Source organism: Odocoileus virginianus, chromosome 5 (assembly GCF_023699985.2).
Source record: "Odocoileus virginianus isolate 20LAN1187 ecotype Illinois chromosome 5, Ovbor_1.2, whole genome shotgun sequence".
Taxonomy (NCBI): domain Eukaryota; kingdom Metazoa; phylum Chordata; class Mammalia; order Artiodactyla; family Cervidae; genus Odocoileus; species Odocoileus virginianus.
The window spans coordinates 10907172-10928294 of NC_069678.1; the positions used below are offsets into that span (position 1 = coordinate 10907172).

General features: G+C 40.8%; 2 protein-coding genes and 2 pseudogenes across 12 annotated transcripts in view; 3 read left to right on the plus strand and 1 right to left on the minus strand.

Annotated features, from left to right (window-relative positions):
• Nucleotides 1-1784: 1784 nt before the first annotated feature.
• On the plus strand, nt 1785-5070 carry RPS27 (ribosomal protein S27). Of its 2 annotated transcripts, XR_011487668.1 has the most exons (5): nt 1785-1886; nt 2198-2306; nt 2830-2940; nt 3224-3402; nt 4454-5070. XR_011487668.1 is itself a non-coding variant. In XM_070467418.1 (4 exons), exons 1-4 carry the CDS (start codon nt 1881-1883, stop codon nt 3250-3252), a joined length of 255 nt encoding a protein of 84 aa, XP_070323519.1. In that variant the 5' UTR covers nt 1785-1880; the 3' UTR covers nt 3253-5070. The 2 variants fall into 2 exon arrangements, 1 of the variants encoding a protein (XP_070323519.1); XM_070467418.1 differs by having other exon boundaries at nt 3224-5070.
• The window catches only part of NUP210L (nucleoporin 210 like), a 103688-nt gene continuing 86143 nt past the window's right edge, over nt 3579-21123 (minus strand). For 3 of the 10 annotated variants that reach the window (XM_020887326.2, XM_020887327.2, XM_020887323.2), the window contains 9 exons: nt 20566-20741; nt 19709-19926; nt 17970-18106; nt 16367-16493; nt 12832-12978; nt 8065-8315; nt 7341-7545; nt 4522-4626; nt 3579-3996 (listed from right to left, as the gene is read on the minus strand). In XM_020887326.2, the coding sequence (XP_020742985.2) occupies nt 3725-3996; nt 4522-4626; nt 7341-7545; nt 8065-8315; nt 12832-12978; nt 16367-16493; nt 17970-18106; nt 19709-19926; nt 20566-20741 (1638 nt within the window). In that variant the 3' untranslated portion in view covers nt 3579-3724. Of the gene's footprint in view, nt 3997-4521; nt 4627-7340; nt 7546-8064; nt 8316-12831; nt 12979-16366; nt 16494-17969; nt 18107-18165; nt 18978-19708; nt 19927-20565; nt 20742-21123 lie in introns of those variants that run through there. The other 7 variants (XM_020887330.2, XM_020887329.2, XM_020887325.2 and 4 more) reach the window with 6 other exon arrangements.
• Nucleotides 8603-10073, plus strand: LOC110133450 (small EDRK-rich factor 1 pseudogene; annotated as a pseudogene).
• On the plus strand, nt 13058-13739 carry LOC139035004 (large ribosomal subunit protein eL6 pseudogene; annotated as a pseudogene).

The following is a 21123-nucleotide window of genomic DNA, read 5'->3' on the forward strand; positions in this document are numbered from 1 at the left end:
CACTAGCTCTCAGAGCTTCTGCAATAATGCCTTTGCCCCCCTCAATTATGGTAGGCTCTTCCTGGTCTCTGGTTTTGTATTCACAAACTCTTGCCTAGAATGCTGTTCTCCCAGATTGCTGCTTGTTTAATTTCTTGTCTTTCGGTGTGCGCGTGCTCAGTCTCTCAGTTGTGTCCCACTCTTTTCGTAGCCTGCCAGGCTCATCTGTCCATGGGATTTCCCAGGCAAGAATGTCAGAGTGAGTTGCCATTTCCTCTTCCGGGATATCTTTCCAACACAGGGATCAAAACTGCATCTAGTGCATTGGCAGCTGGATCCTTTTCCACTGAGCCACCTGGGAACATGTCACTTCCTCAGAGGCTTTTCTCACCCATCAGTAGTGTGCCAAATCATACAGAAGGCTAAGGGATGAAGAACTGATGCTTCCCCCCCCCCCCCCCCCGTTATTTTTATTAGTTGGAGGCTAATTATTTTACAATATTGTAGTGGTTGCCATACATTGACATGAATCAGCCATGGATTTACAACTGATTTACATGAATCAGTTCCCCATCCTGAACTCCCCGAATTGATGCTTTTGAACTGTGGTGCTGGAGAAGACTCTTGAGAGTTGTCCCTTGGACAACAAGATCAGACCAGTCAATCCTAAAAGAAATCAACCCTTAATATTCATTGGAAGGACTGATGCTGAAGCTCCAATACTTCGGCCACCTGATGCAAACGGTGGACTCATTAGAAAAGACCCTGATGCTGGGAAAGACTGAAGGCAGGAGGAGAAGGTGGGGGGGGGGGGGGGGGGCGGCGGCCAACAGAGGATGAAATGGTTGGATAGCATCACTGACTCAATGGACATGAATTTGAGCAAACTCTAAGAGATAGTGAAGGACAGGGAAGCCTGGCCTGCTGCAGGTCCATGGGGTTGCAAAGAGCCAGACATGACTGAGCAACTGAACAACAACAGTAGTGTGCTGGAACCAATTATTACTGGCTCATGAAAACAAATCGTGCTTTCCAAATCCGTGTTTAATGATGTAACATTGGTAGTCTGAAACTGGCCAAGCTGCGAGTATTTTCTCCATTGAAATTAGCGAGGACAACAAATCAGGGCTCCCCTCCATAAAGTCAATGGTTAAACGTTTGCCAGCGTATCCTTGATAAGAACTCCATCCCTTGTCCCATTCTATTCCTTTGGAATTAACCAGGTCCCCATATACCATTTGAGTCATCTTTGTTCCTCCTTTATGACAAATGGACATTTTAACCCTTTGATTGTTACTGTAGAAGATAATGATTTGGTCTTTTTTTTCCTTTTCATTCCCTGCCCAGAGTGTCAGTGCTGCCAAGATTAGAAATCTTGGAAAGGCACTTCTGATGAAAATGTGGCGGAAAGGATGCGGGAATGTAAAGACACAGTTGTGAAGATTAACATTAAAAGCAGTCCGAACAATACAGAAGTGACTATTACTGAACTGTTAAAAATGGGCAAACTAAACCAATGGAAAAATAGTAAAGAAAAAAAAAGAAAAATAGTAAAGAAATTTAACAAGTCACAGATATATGACTGAGTCTGTTTTCCTAACCAGTTCCTGTTGTTAAAGTGTAGCGCGAATTTTAAAAAATGTTTATTTACCCCTTGATGGGGACCAGACACTGACCTTAAGATACCAAGCTTAACATGGCGACTCATCTGAGTCCTGTCATTTAGAGACCTTCCCAAAATGGCAGCCCCCACGTCGCCCCAAGGCCCAAGACCATGAGTGAAGGACCTTCTCAACATGGCGGCGATAGGCCCTAACGTCATTTCCTGCGGGACGGCGAATTTAAGGATCAGGATTTCCGCTTCCGCCCCTTTCCGGCGGTGACGACCTCCTCACGAGAACATGCCTGTGAGTTCCTCCGGCTAGGTTTCCGTGGAGATCTCGTTCTTCAGTCTGCACGCTCCTCTCACGCTGATTTGGGATCACAGAAGGCCCTCATTTGCCCTCCGCACTTCCCAGAACAAGTAACTACAGGGGCCGCAGAGGCCAGCTGGGACCCGTGCATGGACGGGAGCGGAGAGGCAATAAGATGGCGGCCCAGCTGCGCAGACACCAGGGGCGACAAGGGGCGAGCTCTCCCCGTTATGTGGCAGTGTGGGCTGTTTGCGATCACCCATGTTCACCATTGGTTTCTAAATCTCTACATTTCTGCCTGTTAGCTCGCAAAGGATCTTCTTCATCCCTCTCCAGAAGAGGAGAAGAGGAAACACAAGAAGAAGCGCCTGGTGCAGAGCCCCAATTCCTATTTCATGGATGTAAAATGCCCAGGTGAGGAGATAACATGTAGTGGGGAAAGCACTGAATCCCACGAGTTGAAAAAAGGTATCCGTGAAGCCCTAATGTATTCAAACTTGAATGTTAGAGATGAGTAAAATTTTGCATTTTAGGAGGAGTGATCCAGAGAGATTCCCCTTCAAAACTCTGTGTAGACCACAACCTTTGTGTTGGGAAACACTGTAATGATAATGTTGGGCTTCTGTGGTAATTTATGTACTTAATTCCTGGCGGCAAAGGGGTAGATACGTTGACCAGTTACTGAGCATCTCTCCTCACCAAGTACAGGATTTTTTCTCTTTGACTTTTGAATAGTTTTTTGGATGATTTGGGGCACATGGTCGAGGTTGCTTTTGAGTTGACTTTGATGTATACCTGGAGCTCCAAGTTTAGATTAGGGAAGTAAATTCCAAGAATTTTCATAGCATACTTGTTTTACAGTTAATGCACGGCAGCATATGTTTAAGTAAAGAAAGGTTTAGGGAGAAAAGGGTAACTCCTTGATGTTTCCCCCCAGGATGCTATAAAATCACCACCGTCTTTAGCCATGCACAAACAGTAGTTTTGTGTGTTGGCTGCTCTACTGTCCTCTGCCAGCCTACAGGAGGAAAAGCAAGGCTTACAGAAGGTAAATGGTTTAATGTAATTTTTATACTTTTTTCCCTTGTCTTCCAAATGCATAATCAGGAAACATTCATCTCAAAGTGCTACTGTCTAAAGCTGGGTGGATGGGTGATAAAAAGGCTTCATATGAGCTGAATCTGATGTCTAGTGACTAGGGAGAAGCTAAAAGAGTTGAAGAAAATACAGATGTAGGTTTCCTATGGGTTAGACACATTTTGTTTTGTGGGGTTCAGGCAGGGTAAGTAGGCTGCTATCAGTTAACCTTTGGAACTTTTTTTTTTGGGCAGGATGCTCCTTCAGACGGAAGCAGCACTAAAAGCACCCTGTATCAAGATGAACGGGAGACCATCCCAATAAACAAGTTTTGGATACATCCTGTTTATTGTCTTGTTTTACTGCTAGGAAGTTCCTACCTCACGTATTCAGGGGCAACCAGAAGAGTGGATTCTAGAGTCATTTGGGGCAAGTAAGTGGCCAAGAACTTAAAAAGTCCATTTGGGACATTGCTATCCCTAGAAATAAATCTGCAGAGCTTGATTAAAAACTGGAATAGTATGTAAATGGGGTATTTCCTTTCACTTTTATGTTTTTTTAGAATTAAGAACTGACAATTGATACTTAAAATGCAATCCAGCACACCACTTTAATAGAAAACACCTTAAGATCCTTTATTTACAGTTCTCAGAAGCCTTGTTTGGGAGCGTATGAGTGTAGAGGTTGCTGCTAGTACCTGGTCTGGGGCTAAAACTCTCCAGTCCCCTATAGTTAAAGACTTGTCCAAGCAGAGGTTAGTGTCTTATACTCCACAGCCAGTGTTGCAGCCGATTCTGGGCTGGTGGGGGTTGTGGACTCATGAACGGAGGGGGAGACCGTGTGGATGTGTAAGAACCTAGAGGTAAAGGAGGAAAGGAAATAGAAGATGGATGAATAAAGGTGAATGAGGGTGGTACCTGAGTTTTTTTGGAGATAACAGATGGTGATTCTTTACCTGACTGTGTACCTAGAGTTGGTACGTAAACAACTGGAACTGTCTGTATCTTGTTTAGGAAGGCATTGTATGCTAGAAAAAGAAAAAGAGATGTCAACAAGGAGATCTGTTTTCACTGGAGGAAGGCCTTAACGGTCAAGTCCGTTCTTAAGTATTGCTATAAAAAAGTAATGCTTCAAATTAAATAATTCTGTATACTTAACAGGAAATTTTTATTCAGTGATTTTTAGAGGTATTCCAACTTTTGGCTGAAAGATGGGAAATGCACGTGTAGATAACGGTATGTGTTATGTTGCTTGAATCATCTATCGCTATGTATTTGAACAAAACTAGTTATAATCTACTAAAGTTTAGCGGTGATTTCCACTTCTGAGTGATAGCTGTTTCCCACATGCAGATTATTGCTTCTCAGTAAGTTGGGCAGGATCTTGGGTCCACAAGGTGACTAAGGGTAGGGCAGATAAGTCAGTTTCAATTGCATGTCCCAAATTAGATGTGATATAAACAGCTAATTTTCATCCTCATTTAGTTTGTGAAATAAAATGAAGGCAGTTTCCAAGTCTAAATTCCACGGTGCTGAATATAAGGACTCCTTACCTAGAAAGAGGAAAGCTGTTGATGCCAGCACCACAAAGAGGGTAAAGAGGAGAATCTGGTAAGAACCTGCGAACTTCTGGAGAACACCTGAACCGTCACATTGATCTACGCATTGGCAGAATAAAAGAAGATAGTTTTTTTAATATATCCAGGACAGATGTTGCATTTAAAAATTGTATGCTCCTGAGATGTCTAGCTGAAGCACTCAAAACTTAGTCCTCTAGGAAATTCTTTTTGTTTCTTACCAGAGAAAAAGGGGTGAACTGCACTTGGTGCCTCTACCTTTTTGGCTTTTTATTATTCTTAACATAATAAACTACAATTCTTGAGCCTTTCTTTTCAGTTTGCAAAAGAATGTTTAAATTCTCTGCCACTGTAAAATGCCTGTTATCTTTCCTGTGTATTTTAACTCCAGGTGACATCCTTCAACTTTTAATCCCTCTAACCTGAAACAATGACCCAGGAACCACTTGTCCTTTTTTATTCAGCTATCATTTCTAGGGAACATGATTTGTATATAACTTTGTCTTCAATAAAAGTTAAGACTTATGTCTTTTGAAGCATACTTTGCCTTGGTTATTTCAAATTCTTCAGTGTCTAGAAATGAACTCTTCCTGCCTCACCAAATTGCCATTCCAGATAAACTGTCACCAGGCCCTTATACATAGTTCTTGTTCTGCAACCCATATATAGGCCCTCTACCTCTGGGCTCTTAACTGCTCTTAACCTCTCACTCAACTGTTGAACAACTTCACACTGTTAAACTGCTTTACTCTGAAGAATAATTTGAGGTTGCTTGTACTTAAAAAAAAAAAAAAAAAAAAGGGCATCGCTGGTAGCTCAGATGGTAAAGAATCTTCAATGCCTGGATACCTGGGCTTGATCCCTGTGTTGGGAAGATCCCCTGGAGGAGGGCATGGCAACCCCCTCCAGTATTCTTCCCTGAGAAATCCCATTGACAAGAGGAGCCTAGCAGGCAACAGTTCATGGGGGTCACAAAAGAGTTGGACGTGACTTAGCAACTAAACAAAACAACATACTAAAAACTCCAATCCCTGATCTGGTCCCAGCACTGGAAGTCATAAATAAATCAAGAGGTATATTAACTCAAGGCACCCCTTTGTTGTGTCTACATTGAACTAATTCCTGTCTTAATTGGGCCCTGTGTTAAATACCTACTTGTTTCTGTAAGTAGGTATCATGCTTGTATGAATGAACATCGGGTTGCATATTTGTATCAAAAATAACTGTACTATTTGTTCCCTCATCGCTTAAGGTGGTGATTCTTAGCTTTTTTGCCACGGGTAACTTTGACAGTCTGGTGAAGTCAATGGATCCCAACTCAATGTTTTTCAGTGCAAAAAATGTAGGAATAAAGGAAACCAATTAAAAGAGTTTTGTAATACACAGCAAAATGTTAAAAGGCCTAATTTGTGACACAGTAGTATGTGCGCTCTAGTAAGAAAGCTACACTTTTAGGTCTGATAACTACTGTAATTTTAATGTAATTTTGTTTTTTCCCATTCAGGGCATGGACACCTTGAAATCTGAGAACCTTTATAGAGATCCATGAACTTGATTTAAAAACTGCTCTCACAGCACAGATTGGGGTTGAACATTCTCTAGTAGTGGGACCCTAAACATCTCAATTTCAACTCTTTAAAGGGGAAAACATCTCTTAAAGAGTTTTAGGAAACCCTTTAGAATGAGATTTAAAATGCTGCATATAAATATGCTTAGAATATTTACTGACTCATACAAATTGGATCACAGAAGCCAAAACCTTTCTCCCATTAGATGTACTAAGGTTCAGCCTAATTCTCCAGGCAAGAATACTGTAGTGCGTTGCCATTTCCTCCAGGGGATCTTCCCAACCCAGGGATTAAATCCTCATCTCCTTTACTACTCAGCCACCTGGGAAGAAACTTCTAACTCCTCTTTCCGTAACTGTTACCATCCCACACAAACTTGGCATCATTTCTGAACTGGGTAAAGGTAAGAATCAGGATTTGTCAGAGCTAAGTCTTGCTTCTAGGATTACTACCATTTACTGATTGATGCACAAAGATTGGCTAAATACTTCTGGATTAAATCAAACATTTATCAAAGGGCTTAAAACAGGGCAAGAAGTATTCTTTTGAAGCTGGTAAACTCATGTTAAACTGCATTCATGATTGGTCATTAAGTTGTGTTTGACTCTTCATGGACTGGGGCCCGCCAGGCTCCTCTCTGTCCATGGGGTTTTCCAGGCAAGAATAACGAGAGTGAGCTGCCACTTCTTCCTCCAGGGGATCTTCCTGACCCAGGGATCCAACCTGAGTCTCCTTTTTTTTTTTTTTTTTTTTTTTAAATTTTTATTAGTTGGAGGCTAATTACTTTACATCATTACAGTAGTTTTTGTTATACATTGATATGAATTAGCCATGGATTTCATGTATTCCCCATCCCAGTCCCCCCTCCCACCCAACCTGAGTCTCCTGATGGCTCAGTGGTAAAAAAAAATCCACCTGCCAAGCAGGAGACCTTCTGGAGAAGGAGATGGCAACCCACTCCAGTATCCTTACCTGGAGAATCCCATGGACAGAGGAGCCTGCGACACTGACTGGGAGCCTGGGACAGTGACTAAACACGTTACAAGAAGGCTACTTGAAGGTTATAGTTATAGGGTAGGCTTCGAGAATAAAGATCCATGTCCCAGCTAGTTTGAATAATCTTGATCAAGTGGCTGAATGTTTCCCATTAATTAAATTCTAAACTAAACTGTAATACATTCTTTTTGCCTCTAGATTAAAAATAGGCCCCCTGCCCCCCATGCTCACCTGCACCAGACTTAGCTTTCATAGCTCTCACTCGTACAGCCTCACTTTGACTGGTGAGCACACAGGAAATGTTGATGAAGACAGGTGATTCCATCTGCTGGAGGGATGTGAAGCTGACTACTCTTATGGGGTAGATGGCCAGGCCAGGTGTGAGCGAAGAGTGCCTACGGCCAGAGACCACTAGAACTGGGGAGCTGGGGAAGACCTTGGAGAAAAGAAAATGGAACTTGTTTGAAAGAAGAAAAGTCAGTTTTGTGTCAGTACATTCCAATCATAAATATATACAGTAAGATATCTGGATTTCTAGTTTTAGCTAGCTGACAAGTCACTTTTTCACACAGATGTGTTGAAGGGTAGGGGAAGAAAACCATCTGTATGAGAATAATATAGCCTTCAAAAGGTTTTAGCATTCTAAAACTGTCTCAGGATAGTATTGGTGTTTGTGTATATATATATATATATATATACATATATATATATATATATATGTATGTATTTGTATTATCTTCAGACAAGGCTCATGACCTAGATATTGGAGTCTGGGAGCCCCCCTGGCATTATGAAGTGGACAGATTTTTCTGTTTTAGGAATTTCCTGTGGTGAATTTTTTTTTTTTAATGTGAATTTTATCAAGTGGCTCAGTATCTATTCCTTTACCCTGGACTAAGAATGAAAAATCTCATTTTCAAAACCCTGATCTATTTTGCTTCAGTCCTTAACATACCTCTAGCTTCTCGAGAACTCTATCCACTCCCAGTATTCTTAGCTCCCCGACGTCTTTTTTGTGGCTAAGAACCAATTCTGACTGGTTGATATAAAAGGCTGGGATGAAAGGAATGATGATTCTTTGCATTCCATTCTTGCTACGCTCACTGACAAGTGTGGCCCAACCATAGACTGAGGTGTCAGCGGTGCTCAGGACCTGGAGCAGCTCCTCTGACTGGGGTCGAACCTTGATTAGGCAGACATAAACCCCTGAAGAAAAGAGGAAAAACTGAGCAGAAACGTTCAGAGGCCCTATTTAGTCAATTGGATTAGGATAGGAAGGAAAAATAGTTAACATGCAAATTCAAAAGGAAATGAACTCAGTTTTGAGTATTCACTATTAGCATACTGTTGGCCTCTATGAAGGAGTTTACCAAAGATGAAACAGTCCCAGGGAACCCATAATTGAACTTAAGGTAAGGATGCCATTACTGGTTAGTGAGCATGTCAGGGGATATTAAATAATGTAGTATAAGTGGAAATTAAGGGGATATAGGATGAAGTAGTCAGAGTTGGTGAGATCAGTAAAGGGTTTGTGGAAGAAAGGCAAGCTTTGAACATGTTTAATCACTTCTCTATCAAACCACCTCTTCATGGCCTTATTTCTGTTAATAATATTGTTTTTCTAGTTACCCATGGTCAACATTGGTTGTCTTTTGACACCCTTTCTTTCATTCCTATATCCAAATCTTGCTAACTCATCCTTTGAAATATCTCATATCTGACACCTCTGTTAGTATTTCTGTTACTCTGGCCTAGACACTTGTCAATTCATGCTTGGATCACTGCAACATAAATTGCATTTGCTAGTCTCCTTACCTTCCATTCTTATCCATTTTGTGTACTGCCAGTATATACTTTAAACTTAGTTTTGAAAACTTTTCCAGGGCTCTGTATTGCCTGGAATGTCCTGTTCTCTTCACATCTACCTCAGTTGTGGTCATCCTTCTAGAGGTTACTTTTCCTATAAAACCTGACTCTTAACACCCAGGTTTGATACAAATACTCCTTTCTTTCTGCCATCTAGCGTCCTATGTGTATAACTAATCAGCCTGTGCAGTTCTTAGTTCTGTTTAGTTGCTCTTTGCAACCCCAAGGACTACAGCATGCCAGGCTTCACTGTGCATCACCAACTCCCAGAGCCTACTCAAACTCATGTCCATCATGTCGGTGATGCCATCCAACCATCTCATCCTCTGTTGTTTCCTTCTCCTCCTGCCTTCAATCTTTCCCAGCATCAGGGTCTTTTCCAATGAGTCGGTTCTTCTCATCAGGTGGCCAAAGTATTGGAATTTCAGCTTCAGCATCAGTCCTTCCAATGTATATTCAGGACTGATTTTCTTTAGGATTGAATGGATAGATCTCCTTGCAGTCCAAGGAACTCTCAAGAGTCTTCTACAAGACCACAGTTCAAAAGCATCAGTTCTTCAGCACTCAGCTTTCTTCTCACATCCATACATGACTACTAGAAAAACTTTGGCTTTGACTAAATGGACCTTTGTTGGTAAAGTTATGTCTCTGCTTTTTAACATGCTGTCTAGGTTGGTCACAGCCTTTCTTCCAAGGAACAAGCGTCTTAATTTCATGGTTGCAGTTACCATCTGCAGTCATTTTGGAGCCCCCAAAAATAAAGTCTCGACAGCCGAATCCTGTCAGGGGGGACCCGTGGGGGCTCAGTCTTCCAGATCAACGGGTGGGGACAGCGGCTGAGAGTGCGAGGAAGTGGTTTCTTTTCCGAGTTGCTCTCTTCCAGGCTTGGTCCAGTTTTTATCATAGCCCATGGAAATCAACAAGAACTTGCCCGCCAGAAAAACATGAAGAAATCCCAGGAAATTAGTAAGGGAAAAAGAAAAGAAGATAGCCTAACTACTTCTCAGAGGAAGCAGAAGGACTCTGAGATCATGCAACAAATGCAGAAGGCAGCCAATGAGAAGAAGTCTATGCAAACAAGAGAGAAATGATGACTATTTGGAAAACCTGGGTGCTACTGCTAACTAGGTGTATCATAAGCTCGGTGATCAAGATTTCATAGAGTGAACAGTCAGTACATATGTTATATCCTTATAAAACTATTTTAAACTTGTCCTTTCAACCTGACTTACTGTGATGTTTCAGAGCCATTCTTCAAAGAATAAAACACTAACCATGCAAAATAAATAAAGTCTCTCACTGTTTCCATTGTTCCCCCATCTATTTGCCATGAAGTGATGGGACCGGATGCCATGATCTTAGTTTTCTGAATGTTGAGTTTTAAGCTAACTTCACTCTCCTCTTTCACTTTCATCAAGAGGTTTTTTAGCTCTTCTTTGTTTTCTGACATAAGGGTGGTGTCATCTGCATGTCTGAGTTTATTGATATTTCTCCCAGCAATCTTGATTCCAGTTTGTGCTTCATCCAGCCTGGCATTTTGTATGATGTACTCTGCATATAAATTAAATAAGCAGGGTGACAATATACAGCCTTGATGTACTCCTTTCCCGATTTGGAACCAGTCTCTTGTTCTAACTGTTGCTTCTTGACCTGTATACAGATTTCTCAGGAGGCAGATCAGGTTGTCTGGTATTTCCATCTCTTGAAAAATTTTCCACAGTTTGTTGTGATCCACACAGTCAAAGGCTTTGGCGTAGTCAATAAAGCAAAAGTAGATGTTTTTCTGGAACTTTCTAACTTTTTTGATGATCCAGTAGATGTTGGCAATTTGATCTCTGGTTCCTCTGCCTTTTCTAAATCCAGCTTGAACACCTGGAAGTTCATGGTTCACGTACTGTTGAAGCCTGGCTTGGAAAATTTTGAGCATTACTTTACTAGCATGTGAGATGAGTATAACTGTGTGGTAGTTTGAACATTCTTTGGCATTGCCTTTCTTTGGTACTGGAATGAAAACTGACCTTTTCCAGCAGTGGCCACTGCTGAGTTTTCCAGATTTGCTGGTTTACTGAGTGCAGCACTTTCACAGCATCATCTTTTAGGATTTGAAATAGCTCAACTGGAATTCCATAACCTCCACTAGCTTTGTTTGTAGTGATGCTTCCTAAGGCCCACTGACTTCGTATTCCAGGATGTCTGGCTCTAGGTGAGTGACCACACTGTCATGATTATCTGGGTTATGAAGATCTTTTTTGTATAGTTCTGTGTATTCTTGCCACCTCTTCCTAATATCTTCTGCTTCTGTTAGGTCCATACCATTTCCGTCCTTTATTGTGCTCATCTTTGCATGAAATGCTCCCTTGGCATCTCTAATCTTCTTGAAGAGATCTCTAGTCTTTCCCATTCTATTGTTTCCTCTATTTCTTTCCATTGATCACTGAGGAAGGCTTTCTTATCTCTCCTTGCTATTCTTTGGAACTCTGCATTCAAATAGGTATATCTTTCCTTTTCTCCTTTGCCTTTAGCTTCTCTTCTTTTCTCAGCTATTTGTAAGACCTCATCAGACAACCATTTTGCCTTTTTGCATTTCTTTTTCTTGGGGATGGTCTTGATTACTGCCTCCTGTACAATGTCACAAACCTCCGACCATAGTTCTTCAGGCACTCTATCAGATCTAATCCCTTGAATCTATTTGTCACTTCCACTGTATAATCATAAGGGATTTGATTTAGGTCATACCTGAATGGTCTAGTGGTTTTCTCTACTTTCTTCAATTTAAGTCTGAATCTGGCAATAAGGAGCTCATGATCTGAGCCACAGTCAGCTCCTGGTCTTATTTTTGCTGACTATATAGAGCTTCTCCATCTTTGGCTGCAAAGAATATAATCAATCTGATTTAGGTATTGACCATCTGGTGATGTCCACGTGTAGAGTATTCTCTTGTGTTTTTGGAAGAGGGTGTTTGCTATGACCAGTGGGTTCTCTTAGCAAAACTCTGTTAGCTTTTGACCTGTTTCATTTTGTACTCCAAGGCCAAATTTGCCTGTTATTCCAGGTAGCTCTTGACTTCCTACTTTTGCATTCCAGTCCCCTATAATGAAGAGAACATCTTATTTGGGTGTTAGTTCTAGAAGGTCTTGTAGGTCTTCATAGAACCATTCAGCTTCCTCAGCATTACTGGTTGGGGCATAGACTTGGATTAGTGTGATATTGAATGGTTTGCCTTGGAAACAAATAGAGATCATTCTGTCATTTTTGAGATTGAGATTGTGGTTCTAGTAAGATTTAAAAGCCTTGTCTTGCTCCTCTATCTCCTGGTGCCAGGCATTCTCTTTGGGGCTCAACAGTTTACCAGAATTAACCTTCCTTCAGTGGTTTCTCATTATCATTCAAACTGTCTGACCTTGGAGTAAAAGCTCTCCCATGATATAGCACTACCTACTTATATTTGGGGTGGATTATCTTATTTTAGATCAGTTGATTTATTTAATGTCCTCCCAAAGTCATGCCTATTTTTTTCTTTCCACTAGTTAATGCTGTTCTGCTTAGTTCCTTCAGTTCAACAGCATTCAAACATTGTGCTACTAGTTAGGAACAAAACATGTATGATACATAATCCAAGCTCTCACAAAGATAACAGGCTAACAAAGGAGAAAATAGTAAGTTATAATAGAAAAGCATAGCATATTATAGATACATGTTAAAAGTTTGTTGAATGGATAGAACAAAAATGCTGACTGAGAAAGATGCCATAGTTACATAGCAGATGAAACTAGGAAGCAGAAATGTAAACCAATAAAGTGACATTTGTACAAATATGAAAACAAGGGGGAAACCAGATTCAACTAGTGGAACTCACCTTTTTCCATGCTGAAATCTGAATGGACATGAAAGACTTTACTTGCTGGAATGTCTAGTGAAGTATTACTGAACTGTACATGGCACAGCATAAGGGTCTCTGGAAGAAGTGTTGTAATGGCCAAGGCCTGACTTGGGGTGCAGGATCCTAGAGAGCAGAAAAGAGGTAAATAGCTTTGTCACTAAGAGGAATCTGTAGCTCTTTCCCATCTTGCAAGGTAAGAATGGCTGTATGTCTTTGCAGGACTAGGTTTCAAGATCCCAATCCTTCGCCATCCTAGCTGAGAGGGTATCAAGTCGACATCTGCAGGGGTCAGGCACGCTCGGCGCGTACTGAGAGGCCTCCCGGACGCTTCATTTCTCTCTCCTGGGTTTACGATGGCGGGTGAAAAGGCTGAGAAGCCAGATACTAAGGAGAAAAAACCTGAAGCCAAGAAGAAGGCTGATGCTGTCAACAAGGCTAAAAAGGTGAAAGTGGTGAAGAAAGTTAAGAAGGGCAAGCCCCACTGCAGCCGAAACCCTGTCCTGGTCAGAGGAATTGGCAGATATTCCCGATCAGCCATGTACTCCAGAAAGGCCCTGTACAAGAGAAAGTATTCAGCAGCTAAATCCAAGGTCGAAAAGAAAAAGAAGGTTCGGGTCCTTGCTACTGTCACAAAACCAGTTGGTGGCGACAAGAATGGTGGTACCCGAGTGGTCAAACTTCGCAAAATGCCTAGGTATTACCCTACTGAAGATGTGCCTCGGAAACTGTTGAGTCACGGCAAGAAACCGTTCAGTAAGCACGTGAGGAAGCTGCGTGCCAGCATCACTCCTGGGACTGTTCTGATCATCCTCACGGGGTGCCACAGAGGCAAGAGGGTCGTTTTCCTGAAGCAGCTGGGCAGTGGCTTGAAGAGGAATCTGTAAAAGGGGAAACATATATATATTATATATAGAGGAAGTTTGGAATTTAAAAAATAAGAAAGAAGGGTCAGCTCTGTTTGAATTGCTACAGCTGTCTACTTGCCAGTTCTGTTGGGTCTTACCACAATCAAGGTGAAAGGAGAGTGTAAGGCTCTTGCCTCTGCTAGTCTGTGACTATAATGGAGTTTCTATTATTAATAATATAGCTGGTGTTCTCTTTCAAAAGTTTTTGGAATTCATTAATGGGAATAAGATTACAGAGAAATTGGGCAGTTATTAGAAATAAAATGCTACACTTGGGAGGTAGCTTTTAAATCTGGGAAGATTTGTTTTCCATAATTGATTGTAGTATGCGTCAAGTCAAAGATCTCTAGAACTTAATTACAAGTGGTGCCTTAAATAGGAGCCACACAGCTGGCAAGAAATCAACTGGCACCAAGGTTGGGTCAGCTGCAATGGATGCATTTTAAATTAAATAGAAACCCGTGTCTTGGTAACAAGATTTTCCCTCGCACAGTTTCTTAATGGTCTCGGTTTGCTAAAGCTCTTTCTCAATTGCCAGCAGTCCAGTGATCATTCTCATCTTTTGGAGACTATCAGCAGTATCAAAGGAACTGTTACATGAAGTTTCATAAGTTGTGGTTTTAGAAAGAATCTGCAAAGAAAAAAACTGCAATCTCTGTAAAATTTAATAAGGTAAATAATAATGAGAGAAAATGTTATGAAGAAACATTTAATACTTTGTAAAAGAACCTGGAGAATTTTAAAGATCAATACTCTTATTTATACATACATACTTACATTGTATTTATAAGGTTAAATATCTACTGTGAAAAGAAAATATATTAAGTGCTTAAAAATTGAAGGACAAAACGGCCAATTAGAGGGACTTCACTGGTGGTCCAGTGGCTAGGACTCTGTACTCTGAATGCAGGGGGCTCAGGTTCCATCCCTGGTCAGGGAACAAGATCCCACATGCTGCAACTAAGACACAACACAGCCAAGTAAATAAATAAATATATGTTTTTAAAGGTCAACAGAGTTTAAATTATCTTAATGTTTATAGGCCATTATATTCTGTTCTATTCTGGACTTCTCTGGTTGGTTTTGCATGTTTTCTCACCACCCCGCCCCCATCCCTCCATCCACTCCCACCCCCCAAATCTGGAATCTGTTCTATAAAAACAAAAAGATGAATGGAAGATGTCCATGGACTTTGGAGGGGAACATATCTACTACTCTTGCCACTAACTGGTTTGTTACATTGTACAAATTACTTACACTTGGTATTCTCATCTTTTTTTTTTTTCCCTGACCAGGGATTGAACCCAGGCCCTCAGCAGTGAGAGCACTGGGCCGCCAAGGAGTTCCCAATACTCTCATCTTTTAAACAATTTTTATTGGAGTATAGCTGCTTTACAATGTCGTGTAAGTTTCTGCTGTACAGCAAAGTGAATCAGCCATATGTATACGTATGTTCCCTCTCTCTGGATTTCCTTCCCATTTAGATCGCCACAGAGCACTGAGGAGACTTCCCTGTATAGTCAGTTTTCATCACTTGTCTGTTTTATACATAGTAATATACATATGTCAATCCCAATCTCCCAATCCATTCTCCGCCCCAGTATTCTCATTTTAAAATGATGGTAATTACTAAATGATGAGATTGTTAAATGAGATAAAAGGTATAACAATTCCTAACATAGTATTTGGAATCTGTTAGGAGCATCTTATATTTTAGTTATCTTTCCTCCTCCCCCCACATTAAAAAATAATTTTACTTATTTATTTTTGGCTGTGATGGCCTTGTCTTTGCTGCTGCATAGTCCTTTCTCTGGTTGCAGCGAGTGGGGCCTACTCTAGCTGTGGTGCACAGGTGTCTCATTTCAGTGGCTTCTTGTATCACAGAGCACTGGTTCCTGGGCATGTGGGCTTCAGCAGCTGCGGTGCATGGCTCAGTAGCTGCAGTTTCTGGGCTCTAGAGCACAGACTCAGTGGTTGTGGCACATGGGCTTAGTTGCTCTTTGGCATGTGAGGTCTTCCTGGACCAGGAATCAAACCTGTGGCTCCTACACTGGCACGTGGATTTTATACCACTGAGCCACCAAGGAAACCCTTCTCACCCTTTTTTTGACAGTAAATCATGGCCCAATATAAAACGAAAAAAGAAAAACACAAGGCAAATTTGCTGAGCAAATAACATTTCAGGTAATTATCTAGTCCAACAATTCTCAAATATGGAGAAGCTTTGAAAGAATTATATCTTATGCTTTATCCCGAACTTACTAAATCTCTGGATGGAGCCTAAGAATTTGTATTTTTAAAAGATTTCTTTGGGTAACCTTGAAAATCATCAAATCATCCATGTTTGGAAATTCTTGGTCTAGGCTGCCTCCTATTCTCCGGCAGGGTTACAAGCAGAAAGACAGTAGTGACAAGGTTGAGCCTATTTTAAAACCTTAATCCAGTCATAATTCTGAGATCTCACAGCTCTCAATGATTCTGCTGTAAAAGTAGAATCAATTTTGAAATGAAAGAAAACTTGGATTGCTAATCCAAAGAGGTGAATTAATTGACAGAGGACAGGAAAGGTGGGAATAATCACCCAGAACTATAAAGAGATTCTTGACCTTTAAGATTGATACCATTTCTGCCAGCAGTAATGAACAGCTTGAACACAGTTGAATTGGGGGTATTGGTGAGATAAGTCTTGAGGTCATAACTGAGTGTTAATCTTGATGATGCATTGACCACCACCTGTTAGCAAACCAAAGGAAAATTAGAATCTAGGTTCTTAGAGAATCTGGTTCCCTTCCTCTCCAGCCCTCATGACTTGTTTAGCTAAAAGCATCTGTTTCACACAAGAGCAAATTGCCCTTCTAGTGATCACATACTTTGAAAAACACAAAATCTGTTTACTTTTGAGAAGAAAATAACATTTTTTTCTAAAAGGAGATCTTTGTCCATTATTCCTTCTGACATATCTTCCCTGTGTATGATTCCCTATTAATCAATTCTTCCTACTCCCAAGTCAAATTTTCCTTCTCTACTAAATCATTCCTAAGCCATTATCTTTCCCATTTTAAAAGCGATCAGTGAAACAAACTCTTGACTCCAACTCCTTGAAGAGGACTATGTCCAAGTCCTCTTTTTCAATTCTCCAGTCAAATTTCCAGTCCCTTTATTCTGCTGAAGCTACTCATCAAAGTCACCAGCCTCCATATTGCAAAAAAAGTGGTCATTTCTCAGTCCTCACACTTGACCCATCAGTAGCTTTCATGTGGTTGACCACTTTTCTGCCTTGAAATACCTTCTTCACTTGGCTCCCTGGACACCAGTATTCCAACTCTCTCCCACTTCCCCAGTCATTCTTATAAATCTTATAAACTCCTATAAATCTCCCTTGCTGGTTCTTATTCTTCTTTCAGGGGTCTTAATACTGGCGTGTTTCCAGAATTTAGCTCTTGGACCTCTTCTCTATTTACACTCACTCTCTTGGTGATCTTATGGCGTTAAATATCTCTATGCCAATGATTCCCAGACTTTTATATCTAGCTACCTCAACACATCCAGTTGACACCTAATAGACATCCAAATTTATGTGTCCAAAAACTGATCTTTTCTCCAAAACTGTTACACCTACAGTCTTTTACACCTACTGTTACACCTATTGTCATTTGATGACAATTCTGTCCTATCCTTTTAATTGTTCAATGAAGAACCTTAAGTCATTCTTGATTCTTTTAAACTTTACATATAATCTGTCAGGAAACTGTATCAACTATACCTATAAAATATATTTAGAATCTGATCAACTTTCCACCACCTCCTCAATTGTCACTCTGATCCACCATCATATCTCAGCTGGGAACAGCAATAACTGGTCTCTCAGCTTCTACTCTTGTCCCTACAGTAGTACCAATCAGTAGCCACAGTGATATTTTACATTACAAATCAGACTAGTCATTCCTTTGGTTAAGAACCTTAATCTATGCTTAAATTATCTATGTTTCAATAAAGTTTGTTGTCTGGTTTTATATCTGATATATGAGTATATTTCTTTTAATAGGATATATATTCCCATATATGGAAATAGTTACTTCAGACTCTTGTGGAATCTCAGTTCTCCAACCAGAGATGGAACCTGCTCCACGGCAGTGAAAACCTGGAATCCCAACCACTAGGCCACCAAGGAACACCCATGAGCTCTTCAACTCATATCATTAACTTTACCTCTCGATATGTTTTCACTAGTCCTGGGATGTCATGAAAGATAGTTGCTATTCCTGGACTCCTGGCCACTCCTACCCCAGTGACAATGTCTGTTTGTAGAATATTGTCAGCAGAAATCATCCACATCCCAGGTTCACCTAGGAAAAGATAAGAGAAAGCAGTTGACTGCAATCTTTGATCTAAATTCATGGTCACTCTAACCTCACTCAGAATCCAAATCAGTAGACCATTTAAACATACATATATCCCTTCCCAGGAGGAGCACCCAGCTGTGAGGATAACTTTGTTTTCTTTTCATTTTTTGGCTGTGTTATGTGGCATGTGGGAATACTAGTTCCTGGACCAGGGATTGAACCTGTGCCCCCTGCAATGGAAGCGCAGAGTCTTAACCACTGAACTATCAGGGAAGTCCCTAACTTTGTTTTCCTAATGTTGGATTCCCCTTCATATATCATGTCAGCAAAACAAAATAGGAACTGCTGACCTTAGAATCACAAAAGAAGTTACTTGGAGAATGTAATTGTTCTCCTTAGGAAAAAGAAAAACATCTTTTACACATAGGACTGGCACTCCTTAAACTTTGTATAGACCCTGCTAAGGATGAATCTGCTTTGACCTACTGACTGATATCAGCAAGAAGACTGCAAGCAAGTATCAACTGGCAGAAGAGAGGATTAGTTTACTTTGGCTTAAGTCCCAAGGTGCCAGAGAAATGTCAAATATTAGATTGGATTACTGATCCTCAAATGTGGCCCTTCTGCTTTCTCATCCAAAGAGGTACTGACTTGAGATGACCCAAAATTCCAGAATGGATGACAAGAGTGACCATCCTGACAGAACCTAGGAAAAGGAAGTAAAAAAGCTTCTGCTTCATTGACAAAAGATTAACAGTCATGGTATTGTAAGCAGTTAGCTCACTGACTCTGGATTACATGTTAATAAGTAGTGGTTGCTTACAAGTCAGTTGTCAGGATTGGAGGATTTGACCCAGGCTGAAGAGAGTTCCCTCTGTATCAAGTCCAAAATATATGGTTAATGTTAAAGTCAGGTCCAATGTTACATCACTTTACTCAAATAACATGTATCCATAATTCCCCAAAGAGGATGCAAAACCGAAACCACATACCACCCCAGCCAGCCTTACTTGGATGGATTATTTGATTGCATACAACCAGTGAGCATACCATTTTGGGATATGTTACCTGTAAGCCTAAAGATACAACACATTTCCAAAGCCAAGACTGATTTTCTGTAACTCAACAGTACTTCTTAGAACAGAAATACTTTGCTGATCATGAGTATACTATAGTCCAGTACAAGGCCAAACCTTCTTACAGTGATAGTACATGTGGAAGTTAGGCCTTTAAAGTTGCCTCACAAAACAGTGTACACACAATTGGTTCTTAGAACTAAAGCCTTATTGTCTTTTCCTTCCTTTCATTTCATCCTTTACTGATGTTCAGTTTTGCAGTTATCTTCCTTCAGAAGCTGGGAGTGGAAGAGAAAGCATGGTACTCTACACTGCCTACGTGTTCAACAGACATTTGATAAATACTACTGGCTGACTTCTAGTCAGCTGGCTATGGAGAGAAATGGGCACTAAACTGAGAATTATCAATTAATATGAAAAATAATCAAACACACTAAAGTATTTTCTTTCTCAGAGAGAAATCCTCTAAGGGATGAGTTGCTTTCTAATCCTGTCAGTTGTGAGGTTGAGAAAGGGAAAGTATCCAAACCATTCTGGTTGAGGAGGTAAGTATGGAAGCAGATGACATCTCCGACAAAGGTAAGCTTGGTGTCTGGCTCGATGGCATGCTCTACAGAAACAGGGACATAATCTGCCATGCCTGGATGTCTCCGGTCCCAGAGCCCCACAAGTGTCACCCCTCTGTTCACAGCCTGGGCCATGTAAGTATAGTTCCTATTCCCTGGTCCAATGAGCAGCAGGTCATCTCTGAAAGTAGACATGAAAGGTAGAAATCTCTGAAAAGAGTCAACAGTTCTGGAGTCAGACCCTATCACAACATTTTATATTTAATAGCTCAAAAGAATTCAGATGGAATTCTACAGTGGAGAGTAAACAACTAGGGCCAGGGATCAGGTCTATTACATTTATATACATGGTGCCCAGCTAGGCTATTTTTCTTAAAAAAATTTTTTTTCCAGTTTGGCTTTTTGATAATACTCCAGTTGGCTCCCTATAGGAGTTTTATATGAGCTAGGACTTATCAGATTCAAAACATATTAAAATTTTTCTTCATTGAATAATTAATTCTGGTCTTTCTCCCATTTTTTTTTTTTTAAAGCAGATAGTTTTTTATTTTGTTGCTCTTTTGGTCATACCACCATGTATGACTTTAGTTCCTCAACCAGGGATTGAACCCAGGCCCACAGAAGTGAAAGCATGGAGTCCTAACCACTGAACCTCCAGGGAAGTTCCAATACTAAAGTCAACTGTCCCTCCCTATCTTAGTGAAAGAAAGATCAGATTCCAAGTGCATAACATGAGAAGAATTTACTAGGGCTGCTATACACCAGGCTAATTTACAAGATTTCTGCCATAGTGTTAACACCATTCCTTTGCCTTCCATACCTGTTTAAAGCCAGATAAAGCTGGGTATTGTGTGTGTGGAATTTCTCTCCGATGCTATTGTAAAACTGAACAATGAAGGTAAGAGACATGCCCAAAGGAAAGGCTGATAGGGTCCTTCCTTGAGCCGTGTATAGCTTGGGGTGGCTGCTCATTCGCAGGTATGTCACTGGTGCTACCTGTGGGAGACAAAACCTACTGGTACAGAGCAGAATGCACTGGAGGGGAGCTTTGACCATATTCTGAGACTTACAATCAATGGTAAAAATCGTGTTCCTCTTTTGTAGGAAGTAGCTAGCTCTTGATTTCAGATGACTTAAATCAGAATGAAAAAGAAGTATGACAGTACAGGAAATGGCTTTTAATTATCACTGCGTGCTCAGTTGCTCAGTCATATCTGACTCTTAGTGACTCCATGGACTGTAGCCCACCGGGCTCCTCTGTCCATGGAATTTTCCAGACAAGAATACTGGAGCAGGTTGTCATTTTCTTCTCCAGGGGATCTTCCCAACTGAGGGGTCAAACCTGTGTCTCTTGCATCTCGTGCATTGGCAAGTGGAT